This window comes from Quercus suber, unplaced genomic scaffold, assembly GCF_002906115.3.
Source record: "Quercus suber isolate HL8 unplaced genomic scaffold, Cork oak 2.0 scaffold_53, whole genome shotgun sequence".
Taxonomy (NCBI): domain Eukaryota; kingdom Viridiplantae; phylum Streptophyta; class Magnoliopsida; order Fagales; family Fagaceae; genus Quercus; species Quercus suber.
Window position 1 is genome coordinate 30,112 of NW_027069518.1, and position 19,660 is coordinate 49,771.

The window sequence follows — 19,660 nt, forward strand, 5'->3', positions numbered from 1 at the left end:
GGCAATGTCCCTCCGTGGCTCCTAGTAGGTCTGGCCCTGATGGCCGCTGGAATGGTGCAGGAAGTGCTTCAGCTTCCCCTCCCGGACTAACTGGTCCAGATAGTTCCAGAGATTCCTGCAGTCCTCCGTAGCGTGGCTGTGGTCCTGGTGATATTGGTAGTAACGGTCCTGATTACTCTTCTCAGGATCCCCCGACATCTTATTGGGCCACTTGAAGTACGGTTCGTTCTTGATCTTTTCCAGCACCTTGTGTACTGGTTATCAGAACACAACGCCGACAGCTGAGGCATTTGTCGCCCCAGATTGTCCCATGAAATCTCTCCTCGGACAGGCGTTGTTATACCGGTCCGATCTGGAATCCTTCCTCTCCTGAGGGATAGCTTTCTCCTTCCCCTTGCCCTATAGCAAGTCTTCTTCTACCCGTTTGTATTTGTCGATCCGATCCATTAACTACCGCATGTTGGTGGCGGGCTTACTAGTTAAGGACTTCCTCAGGTTGTGCCCCATCGGGAGCTCGTTCTTGAATGTATTGATGCCGACATCGTCGTACTTGCCGTCCAGCTCATTGTAAATCTCCCAATACTTATCCAAGAAAGCCTTGAGGGTCTCGTCGTCGCGCATGGTCAGGGACAGCAACGCGCTTATGGGCCGAGGAGGTCTGCTGTTTGTAACAAAACGGGAACCAAAGGCCTGGGTCAGCTGTCTGTATGAGTCTACAAAATTCGTCCTCAAGCCGTTGAACTACCTCATTGCCACAGGTCCCAAGCTGGACGGGAAGACTTTGCACATCAGCGCCTCGTTCTTAGAGTGGACGGCCATCCTTTGGTTGAACAGGCTCACATGCTCCACGGGGTCCATTTTGCTATTGTAAACGGTGAAGGTTGGCTGCTGGAACCGCCGAGGGAGCGCCACCTCTTCTATGCGACGCGTAAAGGGCGATCTGGAGAGCCGGTCCAGCGCCCTACTCATGGTGTCACTTTCTAAGCCCCTAGGAGTTGGGCTGTCACGCTTACGCCTCTGGTAGCACTTATCTTAGTGGGAGAAAGTTTCGCTCAGGGGTGTTCTCGACCTTTTCCTGGAGTCGTCATCATTTTTGTCGTCAGAGGGTAAGTCAGGGCCGGGCTCGGATTGCCTTCGTCATGCATGGCACAACTTTCTCTTCAAATCATCTATTTCTCGCTGCATGGCCACCTTACCGTCCTGTCTCTGGGATGCGTGACTCTTATTCTCTTGCAATCGCGTGGCTAGGCCATTATCGCCCCTCTAGGGCACGCGATCGCTTCTATAGGTGTGGCTTTCGCTAGTTTGTGAGGTATGCACGCTTCCTTCTTTTAATCATCCGTTCTCCTCGTTTTGGCCATGCCCAGTGTCACCATAGTTATTCGGACGTTGAGATCTAGCCGGTTCGTGCCGATGGGAACTCCCTTGGTGAGGGTCTGATCCTACCATGCTTGGCTGTTGTCCTTACTGATGCACGAGTTCTTCCCACAGACGGCGCCAATTGTAGGGACTAGGTTCGGGGCTCCTGATGGGTTACGGGAGTGGACCCAAGCCTAACTAGCCCTGCAATTAATTTGTAGAGAGCGGGGTCAAGAACTAGGCCCTAGTAAGGGATGCAATGATGCTCCTCGGCCTTTCTCTTGGGAGCTTGTAGTTCTTATGACTTCCTTCGTGATTGGTTACAATTTCTCCTAGGAGAATGCCAATTGCTACCCTCCTTTTTCTTCTTTTTCCCCCCCTCTTCCAAGAGGGGTCCCTTACATTATATACTCCTTTCCCCATTGATCCTAGCCCTACATTTGTTGAGCAACCAGGCCACCACTTGAGTACCTGTCCCATCAGCCACCTTTCCACTCTTCCTGTGGGTTACGGCAACCAAGGCAACACTGTTCCGTAATCCCCTCCTCATTAATACAGCTAGGACGTTAGTTGTGGGCATTTAATGTAGAGGTGACAACTCGTCTTAGACTTGCTCCTTCGCCGTGCTCCTATTGTTGACGCGTGGCCCTTGCTCTTTCCTCCTCAGATATTCAAGAAGACCCCTCTTGATGGTGTGGCACTTGTGTACTTCTATGGTCTCGAATGTCCGAGGATGAAGTCGTCCTCGGACCAGTTCCTTAGGGACTGGACTTCTTATTTTTATCCTCGGACCCTACATACATCCTCGGCATGGGCTTTTGGGCCTGGTTTAAAGTGGGCTGGGGCTGCCTGACTTTCTGGCCCCACAACATTAATTTATTATTTTTTTCTTTTTTCTTTTTAAAAAAATCAATAATAGATATTTATAGTCAAAAGTTCTGTAAGTCAATTGACACATCTTGATATTTTCAAGGTCTAATTGGAATATCTAGGGGCTGAGGGGGGCCATGACCCCCTAGCCTTTGAAAAAAAAAAATCCCTAATATATATATTAGCATAAAAAATTTACTTTTGGCTCTAAAATTAATATACTTGACCCCCCTCTCCCAAACAATTTTCAAGTTGACCTATGAAACTAAAAATGAAAAAAATTATCAAATCATCCCTTATTAGGTTGTCCCAAGAATATCTAGGGTATGCACCCTAGATAGTTCTATCCAAATTATAATTTTTTTTAAAAAAATCTATTTATTCTCAACCCTTAGATAGTTCTGTCCTTGGTACTGGTATGTGAATGTGTGTATGAGAGAGAGAGGGAGAGTTTTTTTTTTTTTTTTTTTTTTTTTTTTTTTAATTTTTAAAGCACAGTTTTTTCTTAAGTCAAGAAACAAACACAAAGGAGAAAATTCAGGGTCTTCTCTATGTATTTTAAAATACTTTGACCATAAAGAGTTGTAGAATTCAAAGTGAAAATTTCACTATAACGTTGATTGTACCATATTCAAGACTTTGTGAAGAGTTTGTATATGTTGATAGAGAAAAACATTCTTATATTTGTTGTGAGCTCAAGTTATTTATCTATATATATATATATATAGATATATATATATATATATATAACCGAAATCTTTGAAACTCTTACAATTTTTCACATAGCATTATTTTAAAAAAAAAAATTCTGATTTTTTTTTTCTAAAGCCCTGTAATACAGCACATTTAGGACTCCTTCCTTAATTTAAACGTTTCTAAAACCCACACGTTCCTTTTCTTCTATGCAAGCTATTATGTAGAAATGCAAACGCAAAAGCTTATTCTTCTCTTCTATTCTCATGGGTCAATTGAATCTCTCTTTTCGTATGGGTTTAGATGTAGCCTAACTACCTAAGTTGTTCTCTCAACCACTCTCCAAATGAAGGGAGATAATTCCATATCGTACCAGTCGATACAGCCAAAATTTTTCATGCCAGCACCTGGACTGGTATAGAAACAGACCTGATCCGTACCACTCTAGATACTAGAGTAAACTATGGAATATGCCTTGAATATTCTATGGCATATTCCAAAATATTTGAATATAATATAAATATATTTATTTATTTAAATGTATATATTATTAGACATGGCAAAACGGGTGGGTCGGGTTGGGTTCGGGTCGGGTCAATCGGGTCATGGGTAAAAAACAGGTCATTTTAAGCGGGTCAAAATCAGGTTCTGGTCAATTGGGTTATGGGTCGGGTCGGGTCGGGTTGACCTGTATTTTTCACATGAATTTTTTTATTTTTTATTTTTATATAGAAAACAACATGTATCTATTATTTGAAAAGTTATACAACAAATTACTTAATGTAAAATGCATTATTTTGAATTCACCACATATATCAAGAATGAACTCAGTTAAACTTATTAATACTTATTTAACAATTTTAAAATTATACAAATCTTAACATTACAATCTAAAACAAAATAACACAAAGATAAGTAAAACAAATACACAAATTTTATTTCTATACAATATCAACATTCCAAATATAAAACAAAATTACAAATGACTTATTGGATAACTCATTTCATAAAGAATAAAAATATATAAGAAATTTACAATCTTGAAATTTAATTTTATAATCTATTATCAGTTGTGGTTGACACTCTATTTCAATTTGAGATATACTTTAAAATTTGATTGCTTACTTATTTATGCGTGGTCTCTTTTATGAATATCATATTATTGTTAAGAAACACACACTCTAGGAAATATCATAATTTATTTTGAAAAGCCGTTAATTTTGGACATAAATTATTAAAAAATAGGTCTAAGTATTCATAATTTATGCTAATTTGATACTTTAGCTTCACTATTTTCACACTTGTGAATATTTCTTACATGTCTACAATTTTAAATCTATGTTTTTAACTCTACTGTAACCAGATTATCTTGGCATGTACTTTGCTATTTGATATCTAAAGATATTTACTCATTACAAAATGTTCAATCATTAATCTTTCAATTAATTTGCATATAGTTATGTAAATGTATCAATTGTTTCCTTAAAGTTCACAATAAACAATTAAACCAATATTGTCTTAATTTTACTATTTTTTTACCAAAAAAAAAAGTTTTAAAAAAATGGTTCGGGTTCAGGTCGGGTCAGGTTGACCCAAAAAAATGGGTCGGGTCACGGGTCAACCCGTTTTTGCTTTGGGTCAAAAAAATCGAGTTCGAGTCGGGTGTTTTTTGGGTCGGGTCAGGTCGGGTCAAAAAATTCTGACCCGTTTTGCCATGTCTATATATTATTATATATTTATGTTTAAATGAGATATGCTATGTACACAATATTTTTACGATATTTTCACAACAAATCATAGATAGTTAGTTGTTAATGGTTCAAATTTAAATCTAATACTAAGATTACTTTTTTGCTTTAACAATAACAACTAATAGCAAATTACCACTTAAAATTTGTTGTAAAAATGTTGTGAAAATGTCTTTGACATATCATTTCTCTTTATATATATATATATATATTTTTTTTTTTTTTTTATGTATGAGAGATACTACGTCCACAAATTTTCACAATATTTTAAACAAATTATAGTGGTTAGTTGTTATTGGTTCAAATTTGAACCTAATAATAACAACAAGTAACAACTTGTACTAAAAATTTTTGTAAAAATATTAGAAATATTGTAATATATTTATATATATATAAACACATACATACTTTCATTTCTCTTTATATATATATATATATATATAAATTTAAAAAAAAACATTAAAATCCCCACCTACCCCACCGACCCCACTCTCCCATATCACTCCCTTATCTCCACGCCTCAAACTAATTCCTTTTTTTTTTTTTTTTTTTTTTTTTTTTTTCCTTCTTTTTCTCCCTTGTCTCCACTCCTCCATCTTTCTTCTTTTCTTTTTCTTTCACTCTTCTTTCACTTCACACCTGAATTGATACTTTTCTCTTCCTCTCCATTTTGATTTTGTTTCTTTTGTTTTCTTTGTGATGGTGTTAATGTTTGTGGGTTTTGGATTTGCAGATGGTATTGCAGCTTATTGACTTTATTCAAATTTGTAGATGGAGTTTGAAGCCATTGGTTGTATAGTTGCAGGTAAGCATTTTTTTAAAAAAATTATGATCGTTTTGGTCTATTTATTTTTTTATAGTAGTTTTGTTCTATTCCTTGTTTGCTGTCAACTTTGCTTCGTGGGTCTATGAGATTTTTAATCAATTTGATGATTCTTTTTGCAGGTTGGTCTGTGGCGGCTGAATGTGTTGGGGTGAAGTTGCTATTTTTTTTTTTTTTTTAAATGGATGTGAGCATTTTGTGTTTGATTTTGAATTTTTTTAGGTGGGTTTGTGATTTCATTTTGAATTTGCTAGGATAGCTATATTGTTTGTATTCGGAGTTGCTATTCTTTTCTTCTTCTTTTTTTTAATTTTTGGATGTGAGCATGTTCTGTTTCATTTTACATTTTTTTAGGTGGGTTTGTGTTTCATTTTGAATTTGCTAGGATAGCTATAGTGTTTATATTTTGTTTTATTTATGTATTTTATTTTGTTTTGTTTTGTATCTTTTAATTTAATTAAAAAAAAACATTTTTACGTCAAAAAAAAATTCTTTTGATTACCAAAAATTAATTTTTGGTAATCAAATTTTTTTTGGCTATAGTGGCATTTGTAGAGTCTATAGTGGTGTTTCACAAATGCCACTATTGTACCATCACTATAGACCTATAATGGCGTTTGACAAATGCCACTATAGCCTTTTTCAAAAATTAAAAAAAAAATTGGTCTATAGCGGCGTTTTTAGTACCTATAGTGGCGTTTCACAAACGCCACTATAGGTCCAGTTTTTTGTAGCATTGATTAGAGAGTTTAAAGGGATTCTCTTCCTCTCTTTTTTATTGCCTCTTGCTTTCTGCTTATATAAATTGTGAATTGAAGATACGATTTAGAACTTGAAATCGTGTCTTCAATAACGATTTCTCACTTGTTTTTCACTTGTGTATGAAAATGTATGCAAGTTAGTGCATGTAATTAACATTATCCTTTTAGTTAAACACATCCCACAAAATCTGTCATCATCAAGATCCTCTTAGAGTGCCATGAAATAGGTTAATAAAGTCTTCCATTAGGGGAGAAAACAAAAAAGGAAAGTAAATGGAACAATGCTATAGAGATATTTTTTTTATTTCACAATCTCATATTTGTCCTATTGTATTTGGAATTATATTTATTTATTTTAGTTAATTATTGACACCACTTATATTATATACCAATTATGACAAACTATTTTACCAATAACATAATATCAACAACAAAAAATTACCAATAACAAAATTGAGAAAAAAGAATTGTTTGGATGTCTAGACATATTGAAAAGGGAAAAAAAAATTTAAAAATACATCATGATTTTTTATATTTAAGGAATTTTTTAATTTTTTATAACTATTTTTATTTTATTTAATTATATGGTTTACTTGTCATGATTTTATTGATCCAGCTAGCGCATGTGACAAGCTTATGTGCCATTTAATTAGCGAATACATCAGCAAAAAAATGATGGAAGGGCTAACAATCCAAACAACATATAACTTTTTTTTTTTTTTTTTTTTTTGAGAAAGAAACAACATATAACTTTAGAGATTCAAATTCAAATTTTGAAACAATATTATTCTTGTGATTGATTTGATGCTTTTTTTTTTTTTTTTTTTTTGTGAGGTTACATTTGAGACCCTATTGTCATGCCATTTTTTTTGGTTTGTTGTTAAAGTTTTTGAAATTATAAGATTACACTTAAATGCACATTTGTTTTTTTGTTACTTGGGCAAGTTGCGCATGTAATAATTATAGTTTAATCTAAATTCAGAAGTTGCCTATTATTGCATAGACATGTTTCCTTACTTCAACTCAGATCTCATCACTCAAATTTTATGCTATTAATTAGCTATCAGAATATGCTCTCCATCACACAAAGAAAAGTAAATGAATTTGTCATTTGATAGTTCCAATGTTACACATGACGAATACGTGTTAATGATAAACTTGACTCCCTTATATAATCAAGGTTTCATTTAATTTTGTTGCTTTTAATTTAAATGTGTGAAAATATGTTGAAGAAGTTAATGATGGTCATTGCAATGGAATAATTGCTTTCTCTCTATAATAATACACATATTCTTTACGTTGTTTCTATAGTAATCTATTCTTTGTTATCTTTTTGGCATATTATACAATCTGTTAGATTTGCGAGAGCTTAGCTTCATACTATGGCCTGCACTTCAGGAGGTTCACTCTTTTATCTCTCAAGGGAGTAATTGAATTCATGCTTGAGTAAAGCAAATGATGCAGAAATTTTTACTGCAATGTGTGGAGACCAGAAATCAACAATGGACTGAAATTACAGAGCATGTACTATGGTCCATGGAGCATCTGAATGTCTCTCATTTTTAATGATTTTATGTGTAAATTTTTGACAATTTTTCATACGAAATGTTTAATTACTTTCTTTATTTTACATTGGAGCCAATAGTTGAGATTAGACAAATATTTAACATCGTAACATTTATTGGATTATTGAATACTAATCTTTATTTAATTTTTTGTTTGATTGATATTTTTCAAGAAAATGTTAATGCTAAAACAAAAAGAACGTTAGTAATTTAATGTTTCATATCGAATTTTTAAAATTGGAATCTTAATGTGTAATCTAAGAGGTTACAAAAGTTATATTTGTAAATCATTCATATTAAATAATAAGTCATATTTAATAGCTTTCCCATGCATCGCACGGGTTAACGACTAGTTATGTTGATTTTGTTTGGAGTTGGTCATATGATTTTTTTCCCCTTTAGGTTAAACCTATTTCCATATAAATTTTGGTGTTTTATGTTTATGTCTTATTTATTTTCTTTGTGTTTGTAATCGTGTTCATAGCTTTAGTGTTTTGGGTAAAAAAAAAATTTATTTTTTATTTTTATATAGAGATGGGTTCAAGTTACACATGGTGTAACTCTTATAAACTTACACATTTTTTACACCGTAGATTTCTAAGAAATCTAACGGTTAAAAAAAATCATTAAATGCTATTGTTTTCCACCTTATTACCTAATTAATACTAGCATTTTCTCTCTTTCTCTCTCTCTCTCCTTATTTATTGCGTTCTACCATATAATATTTTCTTCAACACAATCTAACAATATACATATATTTATAAAAAACTGCTCGGAGAAACAAGAAAAATACTGCTCAAAGAAACAAGAAAAATGCACAGCAAGCTGCTTGGAGAAACAAGAAAAATACACAGCAAGTAGGAAAAAAGCCTTATTCTTTTGGAATTACTTTGAATAAGTCTTTCATACCCTGATTTTATCGACAGTTTTTTTATGAAATGGACCAAAAAGTAAAACATAAACATTTAGAACTTATCTAAGCCATGTTCATATAAGGTTCCATCGCCAAGGTTTGAGGCTTCCTTAACTACTTGTTTTATCCACACAATAGAAAATAGACTTCTCTCTCTCTCATCAATGCTAAAAATTCTCCAAAAGTTAGTCTCACTTTCCAAGGAGGAACTTATATTCTCTTACACAAATTCAACACTTTCTTGACGGTGATGAATCATAGGGAAAAATCAAAACCATGCATAACCTTAATTAACACTACACAAGTATACTCTAAAATGGAGTAGTTAATTTTTCATTGAGTTACTTACCAAGGAGATTTCTACCACTATTTATTTCCAAGAGCCTATATGAAGTTCATAAGCCCAACTACATATCTGGTTAAATCTGTTAGATTCCCTTGCCATTATGTACAATAATAATAAATCTGTCCTATGCAGCATACTTTTTGTTGCTTCCAAAGGCACAAATTAAATGGCCTCCTTTCAAATCTTCTTCGTCTCAACTTTCTTCTTCTTCCTCCATAACACAGCATCAAGAGCTGAAATTTGCGAAACAATATTATCTTGCGATGGCTACGCATCAGATTTTAGGATTAAGAGAGCGTTTGGGTGGCACGTTTTGCTGCGTTGCGTTTTGTTTTGTTTTTTTTTTTTTTTTTCCTCACGCGGTTCAATCCACTGTTTTTCACTGTAGCAGTACTGTAGCGGCTACTGTTCATTGAACAGTTGCCGCAAAGTTTGACTTTTCAGCACAATTTTACTATTTATAGACCCACAGATTTCACTTTTCAGCAACTTTTTCATTAAAAATGGGTCCCACGATACTATTCACACATTTAAAAATTATTTTGCTACAGTATTTTTCAGTTTTCAGTTTCAGTTTTCAGTTTTCAGCTATATCCAAACAGGCCCTAAATTCCCTTTTCAACTAAATACTTCTACCTCTAGATCTACACAAGCCAAACGCCGTGGCTATCCAGGATTCAATCTATCATGCAACAACCAAAGGCAAAAAATTCTCACTCTCGCTCATTCAGGGGACTTCGCTAGCTGTGGATGATATCGACTACTTTGACCAATTACTCTATATCAAGGACCCAGATGGATGCCTATCCAGACGGTTCCTAAACTTCAACTTCACTACTATGGGCTCTCCTTTCTACTACTCGTTAGAGACTAATGAGTATTACGACTTCTACAACTGCTCCAACGTCAGGAGACTCAAGACTGGTGAATTTGGTTTGGTTCCTTGCCTTAGCGGCCATGACTTTTAGGTCTTCATGGTGAATTTGAAAGTCAGTTGCTGACTCTGGTTTTGGATAGTTTTGTGAAATCAATGAAAATAAGATTATCTTTCAATTTTTTTTTTTTTTGTTAGATTGTGTAGAAAAAAAAAATTTATTTGGTGGAAAGCAATAAATAAAGAGAAAGAGAGAATGTTAGTATTAATTAAGTAATAAAGTAGAAAAATAATAACATTTAATAGTGTGTTTTTAACCGTTAGATATCTTAGAAATCTACGATATAAAAAATGTGTAAGTTTATAAAAGTTACACCAAGTGTAACTTAAACCTATCTTTTTTATATATTACTTGAAATTATTTATTTAATTTCCTTAATTTACATTAGACTAGGTTGTGCCTTAACAATAAAAAAAACACACACACACACACACATATATATATATATATATTTTATCATATTTCAAATTATACTTATTCCATCTACAATAAAGGTATTTGGTTGGAGGATATGTCAGAACATATTGCCAACAAGAGAAAATCTGGCACGCAGGAAAATTATAGCTCGTGTGAACATCTGTCAACAAGATACTGAATTGGTGCTTCACGTCTTGTGGGGATGCGGAGTGGCTCAAGATGTATGGGCTGGATGCAGGGTCTGTTTGCAGAAGTGGTCAAGGACCCAAATGGATATTTTGCAGTTGTTTGAAGATTTAATGGGTAGAGTAACAGAGGATGAGTTTGAGCTGTTCTTAGTGCAGTGTTGGATTATATGGAATCAAAGAAACTCAGTCTTGCATGGAGGAACTGTACAGGACCCATCTCGGCTGAATAAACATGTTGAGGATTTTCTAAAGGAGTACAGAGATGCTCAAGAGCAGTTAGCCATCCAACCCACTACTAGTTCAATGCAACAGCGGGCTTCATGGATTCCACCGTCGGGCTTGGCTTACAAACTCAACTTTGATGCAGCTGTTTTTGCAGGTATTAACGCCTCAGGGGTTGGAACGATAATCCGTAATGCTATGGGGGAAGTTATGGTGGCGTTGTCGGCGAGAGGACTCTCAGTGATGGATAGCGAGGAAGCTGAAGTTCTAGCTTGCAGGAGAGCCATGGAGTTTGCAATGGAAATAGGGTTTCGGGAGCTAGTCTTAGAAGGAGAAAATGTGACTGTCAGGAAGGCCTTGCTGTCTCCAAGAGCTACCTGTTCTAGGTTGGGGCATATTTATTGGGATATCCAATGTATGGCAATGGGATTTAGAGACTTCTTTGTTAGTTGTGTTAAGAGAAGTGCCGACTCTGTAGCACATTCTCTAGCTAGACAAACTGAGGAGGAAGCTGGTGTGGTTGGAAGAGTCTCCCCCACCTGCTCAAGAGGCTTTGTACTTCGACAATGGTTGATTTATGAATGAATGATGTTGGGTTTGTGTTCAAAAAAAAAAAAAATTATACTATTCCAAGAATTACTTGCTCTAAAGTCTAAACTATAATAGACTATTATCGTCATTTCAACTTATTAATATAAATAGCGATAAAAGTCATTTGAACCTTATGCTTCCATCCATCTACTTTAAAGTGAAATCATTAAAAGCAGTTATCAGAGCATTCACAGCAGTAAAGCTAAAAATTTAGCTATTTAGCTCCACCAAAAGTTACTTTATCTATTTTACTTACACACATGCTGCAGCAATGGATCTATTTTATCTTTCATCACAATAAAATAATATAAACATCACAATAAAATAATATATCTACTACAATAAAATAATCAATCTCACTACAACAAAATAATATATTAACTACACCCATACATCACAGCCACACACAACCACAACCAGCACTGCCACCACCACCACCACAACCACAGCCCACAACAAAAGAAAAAAAAATCAACCAAATCCACACATCACAGCCACACACACAACCACAACTACAACCACCACCACCACCACCACAGCCCACAACAAAAGAAAAAAAAAAATCAACCAACCACCTACCACTCCACCACCACACCCACAACCATAACTACCATAGCCCACAATAGGAAAAAAAACAAAAAGTGCTGATTGGCGCCCACAACCCAGCCACGCACCGATGAACCCAACCACCTATTGACGCCGATCTATCCACACAACCGCCATCACGAAACCTAGAGATGGGACGGCGATGAAGGACTGGGTGATGAAGATCAGTGATGAAGGGACGACGATGAAGATCGGCGATGAAGGACTAGGTGATGAAGATCAACGATGAAGGGACGGCGATGAAGATCAGCAATGAAGGACTGGGCGATGAAGGATTGGTGATGAAGATCGGCGTTAAAGATCGGCAATGAAGGACTGGGCGATGAAGATGAACCTAGAACAGTCGAGAGAGTAGATGAGGGAGAGAGAAAAAAAATGAGAAGGAAAAATGAAGTAAGAAGAGAAGCCAGAGAGAGAAACAGTGAAAAAGAAAGAAAGAAAATATTTTTTAAATGAAAGAGGAGAGAGACATTTATTAAATTTTTTTTTTTTTAGCTTTCATGAATAGTACACATCTATTTATAGATGTGTACTGTAGCAAATCAGCTAAAAAAAATAAGGATAGCTCCACTGCTGGAGCTTACTTTTTGGGTCTTTGGAGCTAAATTTTAGCATTATAGCAATATACCTCCACTGCTGTGAATGCTCTCATAGGTTAAAACTATTTCTAAATAATATAATATATTTATTTATTTAATTTATTAAACTTCTAATCAAAAGAAATATTTAAAAGTTGGTGCTAGTTTTTTTTTTTTTTTGGTTATCCTTGGGCTATTAGCTCAATTGGTTGGTGCTAGTTTAACTCAACTAATAAACTCTTTTGTCATCGAATAAGAGATTTGAGATTTAAACTCCACTTATACTAAAAACCGATTAGTATATTAATTTGATAATAAAAAACAATTATCATGATTTGAAATTGGACGCTATGAGTTAAAATAATTATGTTGTCTCCCATAGATCGCTACAGCAATTTTCCTATTACATGCAATAAACAAACTTATTTCAACCCAAAAATGATGCAAAGCAGTCTACCATTTTTACTTTTATATCCCAATAAAATTTTAAGCACAAATTCGCTGCTATTAATTTATTGTGATTATCTAAGAATTATAACTGTAATCAACAAAATCAATAGCTTTAAAAAATTATTGACCTCGGTTCAAAAAAAAAAAAAAAATTATTGACCCCACTTAGATCTTCAAAAATCACTATAAGTTCTATTATTTCTAAATGTTGGCAGATTATGTATTAAGAATAATATTCATTATTAGTATTCAATCATAAGAGCATAGAAAAACTTGACAGTATTTATTTGTCCATTCAGACAATATATAATCATCCTAAAATTTTTTTCCTTATAAAATTTCTTTTAGTTACTGATTTTCATAAATTCATATTAAAATAAAATTCCTAAAATTTTATAAAAATAAATTACTATGTATTATTTCATTGATATGTTTTTGGTGTTAGAGACATTGTTACGCTTTAAACCATCTCTTATTTGAATCTAATATTCATGGAAGATAATAGTTTTTTTTTTTTTTTTTTTTTGAAGGCAAAGCATTTAATCATTCATTGATATGTAAAGAATCATAGTACAAAGCATCCACCGCAGGTGGTGGAGTATCTTCAATCCAATACAAATCCTCAAGTAAATTCTTAGCATGTTTTGCTAATGAATGAACCACCATGTTTCCACCTCTTTTTACCCAAATGAAGGATGCAACCTGCATTCCCCTAAGGTTGCACCTGATATCATCATAAATATGGCCAAGCATTGAGCTATTCTCTGTAGGATCAGATAGAGCTCTCATAACATTTAGACTATCTCCTTCAATAATCAAGCTAGAAACCTTGCATCCCTGGAGAATTCAACAGCTCTTCGACACGCCATGACCACAGCCTTCTCACTGCTATGCACATAGGGACCCTTAGCTGACATTCTCGTCATAACCTCACCACTTGAGTTCCTAATGATTGCTCCAAAACCCGAGCATTGCTGGTCTGAGAAAACAGCAGCATCAAATTCATTTTATACTCCTCTGATGGTGGAGCTCGCCATACACAGCTACCATGTTGGTGCGTTCGTAGCCATTAGAGTAACTTGCACTTTCCTATACTCATCAAGGAATTCTTCAGCTCTCCTATTCAGCCATACATCTTACGCAGCTCCGCATTCCCAAATAGCATGGATAGCAGTCTCGGCAATTCTTTTGCAGCAGTGGCACCTTTCATCATCTAGTATTTTTCGTCTTGCCAAGTTCAACCTGGTCGGAAGGATTTCGTGGCAAGCTCTCCACCCAAAAACCTTCAATTTGCTAGGAACTTTCAATCTCCAAAGAGCCTTCCATGTCTGCTGTCCCTCTGAACTTCTTGAACTTTCTGCCCAGCTATCAGTTGTCACCACTTTCCTAGCAATGTAATAGCTTGACCGAACCGAATATGCACCATTTTTAGTGTGCATCCAGACCATTGAATCTGCTATCCTCCTTCGGCTTAATGGAATTTTGCAAATAGCATTTGCATCATCTCTCTGAAAGTTCTCCATGATTATGTATCGCCTCCAACAATGTAAATCCGGATCTGTAAGTTCTGAAACCATCCATTTCTCCACCTCCTCAGCAACCGGGTGCAGCACCTTATTGGAGGGATAGTTGGAGATCCATTTAATGGAATTTAATAGTTCAAACCTCTTTAAGCAATAAAAAAGTGAAGCCACCACAATCTATTATCATAAATAAAAAGTTTACTAATTATATAGCAGCAATTTTTTTTTTTTTTTTGAGAAATTAACAAACTCTCACACACAAGGGAGAGGGATGAGATTCTAACACAAAGGCATATCACAAACTCCATAGATTTCCAAATTCTAAATAGATATTTGTTTTTATCTCTTCTTAATCAATTGGCCTTTTCCTTCTATAGCTTCTCTCTTCCTCAAACAAAGTACAGTCCTACTCATTCTCCCTTTCCTATGACCTTTTCCTTGTGAGATCCATACTTTTGAGGGCGTCAAGTACAAACACTCCATTCCCGCTCCAATTGTGAAAAGGATCTTGATAACCTTGTCTCATTGCCACAAACCACCATAAGCTTTGACATCATTTGTTGAAAAGATAACACTTTGGGGAGAATTCAATTGCGTAGTTAATATAACATGTATGAACACCACTTAACCTAAAAAGTTATGAGTTTGGGCTCAACTATATTAGATATGTGTGTGTGCGCACTCATGCACGCAAAGGTTTTCAAGAATTAAGTATTTTTGGGAATACACGTGTGAGTGAAATCCCACATGAAGTATAGTGACAAAAGTCCTAATTAATCTTGGACTAAGTTACTATAAGCTTCTTTCAACTTAGGGAGAGTTTGGTTCACTGTTATATGCCCTTCATGTGATGCACATTATGATGATGTGACATTAAAAATTTTGGTTTATTTTATTTTTTCTAACATTACCATAATCTAAAAGTATAAAATATATCACATCACCTTAATCTCATAATCTTTGTAAACAATTGTTGAGGGTCATTTTTGAAATAGGCAGAAGGTAGCCCAGCCCAGAGATACGGGCAGCAGATAAACGGTAGGCTAAGAAGAAACCATTGGGCTCAAACGGCGGGAATAATGAATCACAGGCCCTTAATATAAATAAACGGGTCTTGAAGAAGTAAGTGGGCCTAAAAGGCCCGGAAAGAAAGAAAACAGCACCCATGGGCGGTATGTGGTATGGAAAAGTGAGAATGTGCCGCGGCAGGTCCGGAGTAATGTAAACAAAGAAAGTAGGGGATAATGACAAGCGCATGAGCTCCAAGGATGAGAATGAGGAAATTGGGCTAGGGAAGCCCAATTGAGATAGTAAATGCCCATGGGATGCGAAGTTAGTAAATGGACCAAGGAAGTCCAAAGAAAGTAAATGGGCCGGATAGGCCCAAGTGAAAAGAAAGGGACATTGGAGCCCACAAGCGAGAACACCAGTGGCCATATTAAGCCACTGGGGGAAAGAAAGGAATGACAGGCTTGAAAAGAGGCCCAGTAGGAACAAATCGCTGTGGCAGGAAAGGCCGAGTAACACGGTGGGAAACTAAGACAATTAAAGAATTGGGCTGAAGAGAACATGAAGCCCAGTACTCGGTAAAGCCCAGACCCTACGGAAGTGGGAAACCAGAGTAATAACTAGGGAAGAGCCAAGAACGGACGGCAGGCAATACGAACCAAGTGTCCAGCACACGGCAGATGCATGAACAGCAGGCAGATTTCTGAAATATACATGCTCAAGGCCCAGGCACCACCAGCCTGTACCCAGCCAATACAGGACGTGGTGGGGTCGTGGGTCTGAGGTAAGAAGACATGGTTTGGAGGTGGGGAGAGGGGAAGGCCTATTTTGAGGTTCCTACTCAAGCTCTTTTAGGGGATACGTCCTGTTGGGATGACATACCACCCAAAAGAGGCAAGGCTGAGTAGGAACCAATAGGTGCATGCCATGAGGGATAGAGAGAGAGAGATATCACCGCGGCAGGAAGAGGTACCACGGCAGACTAATAGACAAAAGGTTGTCTGTGTCTGTGACAGGGGAACTCGCAGACGGAACAGTAATGGTCGGCGAGTACGCCCAGACCAGACAAAGACGGTTAGGGGGTAGAATGGTAAAATTCAGTCATGGCAAGCACTATAAAGGAAGCCTCTGCCATGTATAAAGGGAGAGGAACAACAAGCAAAAAAGCAAGACAAGAACCAAAAAAAAAAAAAAAAAAACACTCTGTAACAGACTTAGAAAAACAGAGGAGTATAATACTAAAAACTACCATTGTGGAAATAATGAAGAAAGAACTAGAAAAGTAAGAAAGAAAGAGAGAAAAAGAGCAAGTGTTAGTGGCATGCACCGATAGGTCCCTTCCCTTCTCTCCCTCTCGAATCCCTGCTCTCTTCTAGAATTGTCCTGGGCATTGTCTATGCAGGTCCGCCTCCCTCAAACCCATTAATTTCCAAGGCAGGAATTTCCTTTTCCTTGGAGGTTAATCGCTTTTGAGAAGAGGCATTCTCCCTCCCTGACCTTGCCCCTGCGGACCAAACTGAGTTTATCCCCTTTATTCGTTGATTAGTCTTCATTTCCATTTTGCTCTTACTACTTTACATGTCAAAATTATTCATATTATTGTGATTATGGACCATTCGGTCATTCGTTGTTAAAAGAATTATCTGGTCATTCCACAATAAATTTGCTCTATTTTTTATCAATTATGTCTGTCTGCCACAAGCTTTTCTGAAACAGCACTGCCTGCCGCAAGCATTCGCCTGGCAGACGAGACCTAGCTTGTGCACAAGCCGGCCAAGTTGAGTTCCAATTGGACCGGTCTCGACTCCTGCAACCCAGAACACTCGAGCCTACGACCACAAAGAGGCGGCCCAGCCCAACACGGTAAAAAATGCCCCTACAACAATGTAATGATATATTCTTGTAATGAGATTACATTAATGTAAGATTACAATAATGTAATATTACAGTGTAATATAAAATCACAGCGAACCAAATGCCCCCTTAGAATTATGCCTCACTACTCTTCTTCTTTTTGTAATTTTAATTAATGGGTTGTAAGACACAATGTTGGCTTTTCAAATGAGCTAAAGATTAGGCCTACTTAAATGTAATGAGGTTTTCAAAAGACAAATGTCATACTTGGTTATTTAAAAATAATCAAGTACTGATTAATTATATTACCTAAAAATTCAATTCTAATAAACCACTTATTAAACACCCAACTTTCACATAAAAATAATAGGCGAAATACATTGTTGGCCTTAAAGTGTACCTATTGAGCGTTATTGGTCCTTAAAGTTTGAAATGAGCATTATTGAGATCTCATAATACTTAAAAAAAAAAATGAACATTGTTGGTCCAACTGTTAACTTTTGTTAGTTTCTTTCCTATGTGCTTAATGGAACAGTGATGTGGTAATATTTAAATGACATCTCATCTTATTTTATATTAAAAATCATTAAAAACCATCATATTAGCATCTTGTGTAACAATTAAATTGGAAAATCTAAAATTAAATAAGTAATGGGTATTACATAAGCTTTAAAATTAGGAGTAAAATATTATGTTAATAAAAAAAATGCTTTAGCAAAAGAATACTACTTAAGAATTTTATGGTGGATTCGAAAGCGAGCCTTCTATAATTTATACTAATCCAAATAGAAAATTAAAATAAATAAACAAAACAAAAATAAAGAATTGTAAGTACTTGGTAATTTACAAAAGAAAAAATGAGTAATTACACTCTTCTCTCTTGAGGTTTGAAAAAATGACACTTCACCCATAATTGGAAAGGGGGGAAAAAAAAAAAAACACTTTCCTTCCTTCATATCTAATTGACCAAACTTTGTTGAAGGGAAAACCATTTTCCCCCCTTGATATCCAATTGACTAAACTTTGTTAAATTAATATTAAAAATGTTGTGCACTAACCTGATCTTTGCTTAAGGGTAGGTTTCCAAAATTATGTTATTTCATAATTAAAATTCTTTTTTTTTTAAATTTTAATTAAAGTGTATTTTAAAATATTAAGTGTAAATTTTGCTTATGATTATTATTACTTTTTTTCAACGGGTTATGGAGAGATTGGCCGTTGAAAGTGTTTTGGTGCGTTATAAATTTTGCATCAAAGCCCGCTACATGACACCATCAAAAGTTCAAGCTAACTACTTGGCACTATCTTATCAAAAGCTCGAGGTTCTTAATACTTGATAAATACTATATTATAAGTATTTTACTTAAAACCCAACGATGGGCAATGCTTGAGAAATGAAATTTTTTAAGTTCTTAAACCCATGACTATAATTTTTGCTATATTACAAGCCCATGGAACCTATCTCAAAAACCCATGGCAATTATCTATTTTCTAAACTCATGGCAATCATTTTATAAAAGCACATGAAAAGTTATGATTATCTATCTTAAACTTATAACATATATTTACTTCATATCTTATTATAAATCTATGGAACCTATTTGTCCTATGTTCATTTCTTTAATGATATTTGTAGGGACTCAATTTGGATTTGACCCTGAGTATGAATGGGTTTTCAGCCCAACAAGCCCAAACAATAAATTTTTAGAGAGTGAGTTCAAGGTTTAGGCGCTAGCCGTCGTTCATCAAGCACGAACTCTTTTTTATAAAAGAAAATACTTAGAGTTTCTCTACAACTGGGGGAATGCTCCTCGGCCCATGGCCGAGGAGCCCCTTTTCCTTCTCCTTTTCCCCCCCCCCCTCTTTTTTACTTTACTTGCTTTTCTTATATAGTCTTCATCTTCCTATCTCTTTCTTCCATCTGTTGATCATCCATTCGCCTCTCTTCTGACCGTCCGTCCCATCAGAGGCCTTATCGGTACTTAAGTGGTTCACTCTGATCAACGTTACCCTGCTAAGGGGTTATATCCCCATTAATGCGGCCAGAGGGGTTAGGTGAATACATTAAGTGTGAATGTGACAGCTTGCTCTGGGCTTGTCCCCTCCTCCTTCAAATATAAATCTAAAAACCGGATTATAGCTTGACTCTAGGTAACGCTTTGGTTTTTCTCCAGATAGTTACTTTCTCCATGGGTTCGAGTCCGAGGACC

At 35.7% G+C, this 19,660-nt stretch overlaps 1 protein-coding gene across 1 annotated transcript; it reads left to right on the forward strand.

The window, feature by feature from the left end:
• Positions 1-10,699: 10,699 nt before the first annotated feature.
• LOC111985933 (uncharacterized) lies at positions 10,700-11,425 on the forward strand. Its single transcript, XM_024017574.2, has one exon. The coding sequence runs from the start codon at positions 10,700-10,702 to the stop codon at positions 11,423-11,425; it is 726 nt and encodes a 241-aa protein (XP_023873342.2).
• Positions 11,426-19,660: the final 8,235 nt, after the last annotated feature.

Bases quoted from the DNA above. Each gene is read 5' to 3' on its own strand.
- LOC111985933 (XM_024017574.2), top strand. From the start codon at position 10,700: ATGGATATTTTGCAGTTGTTTGAAGATTTAATGGGTAGAGTAACAGAG.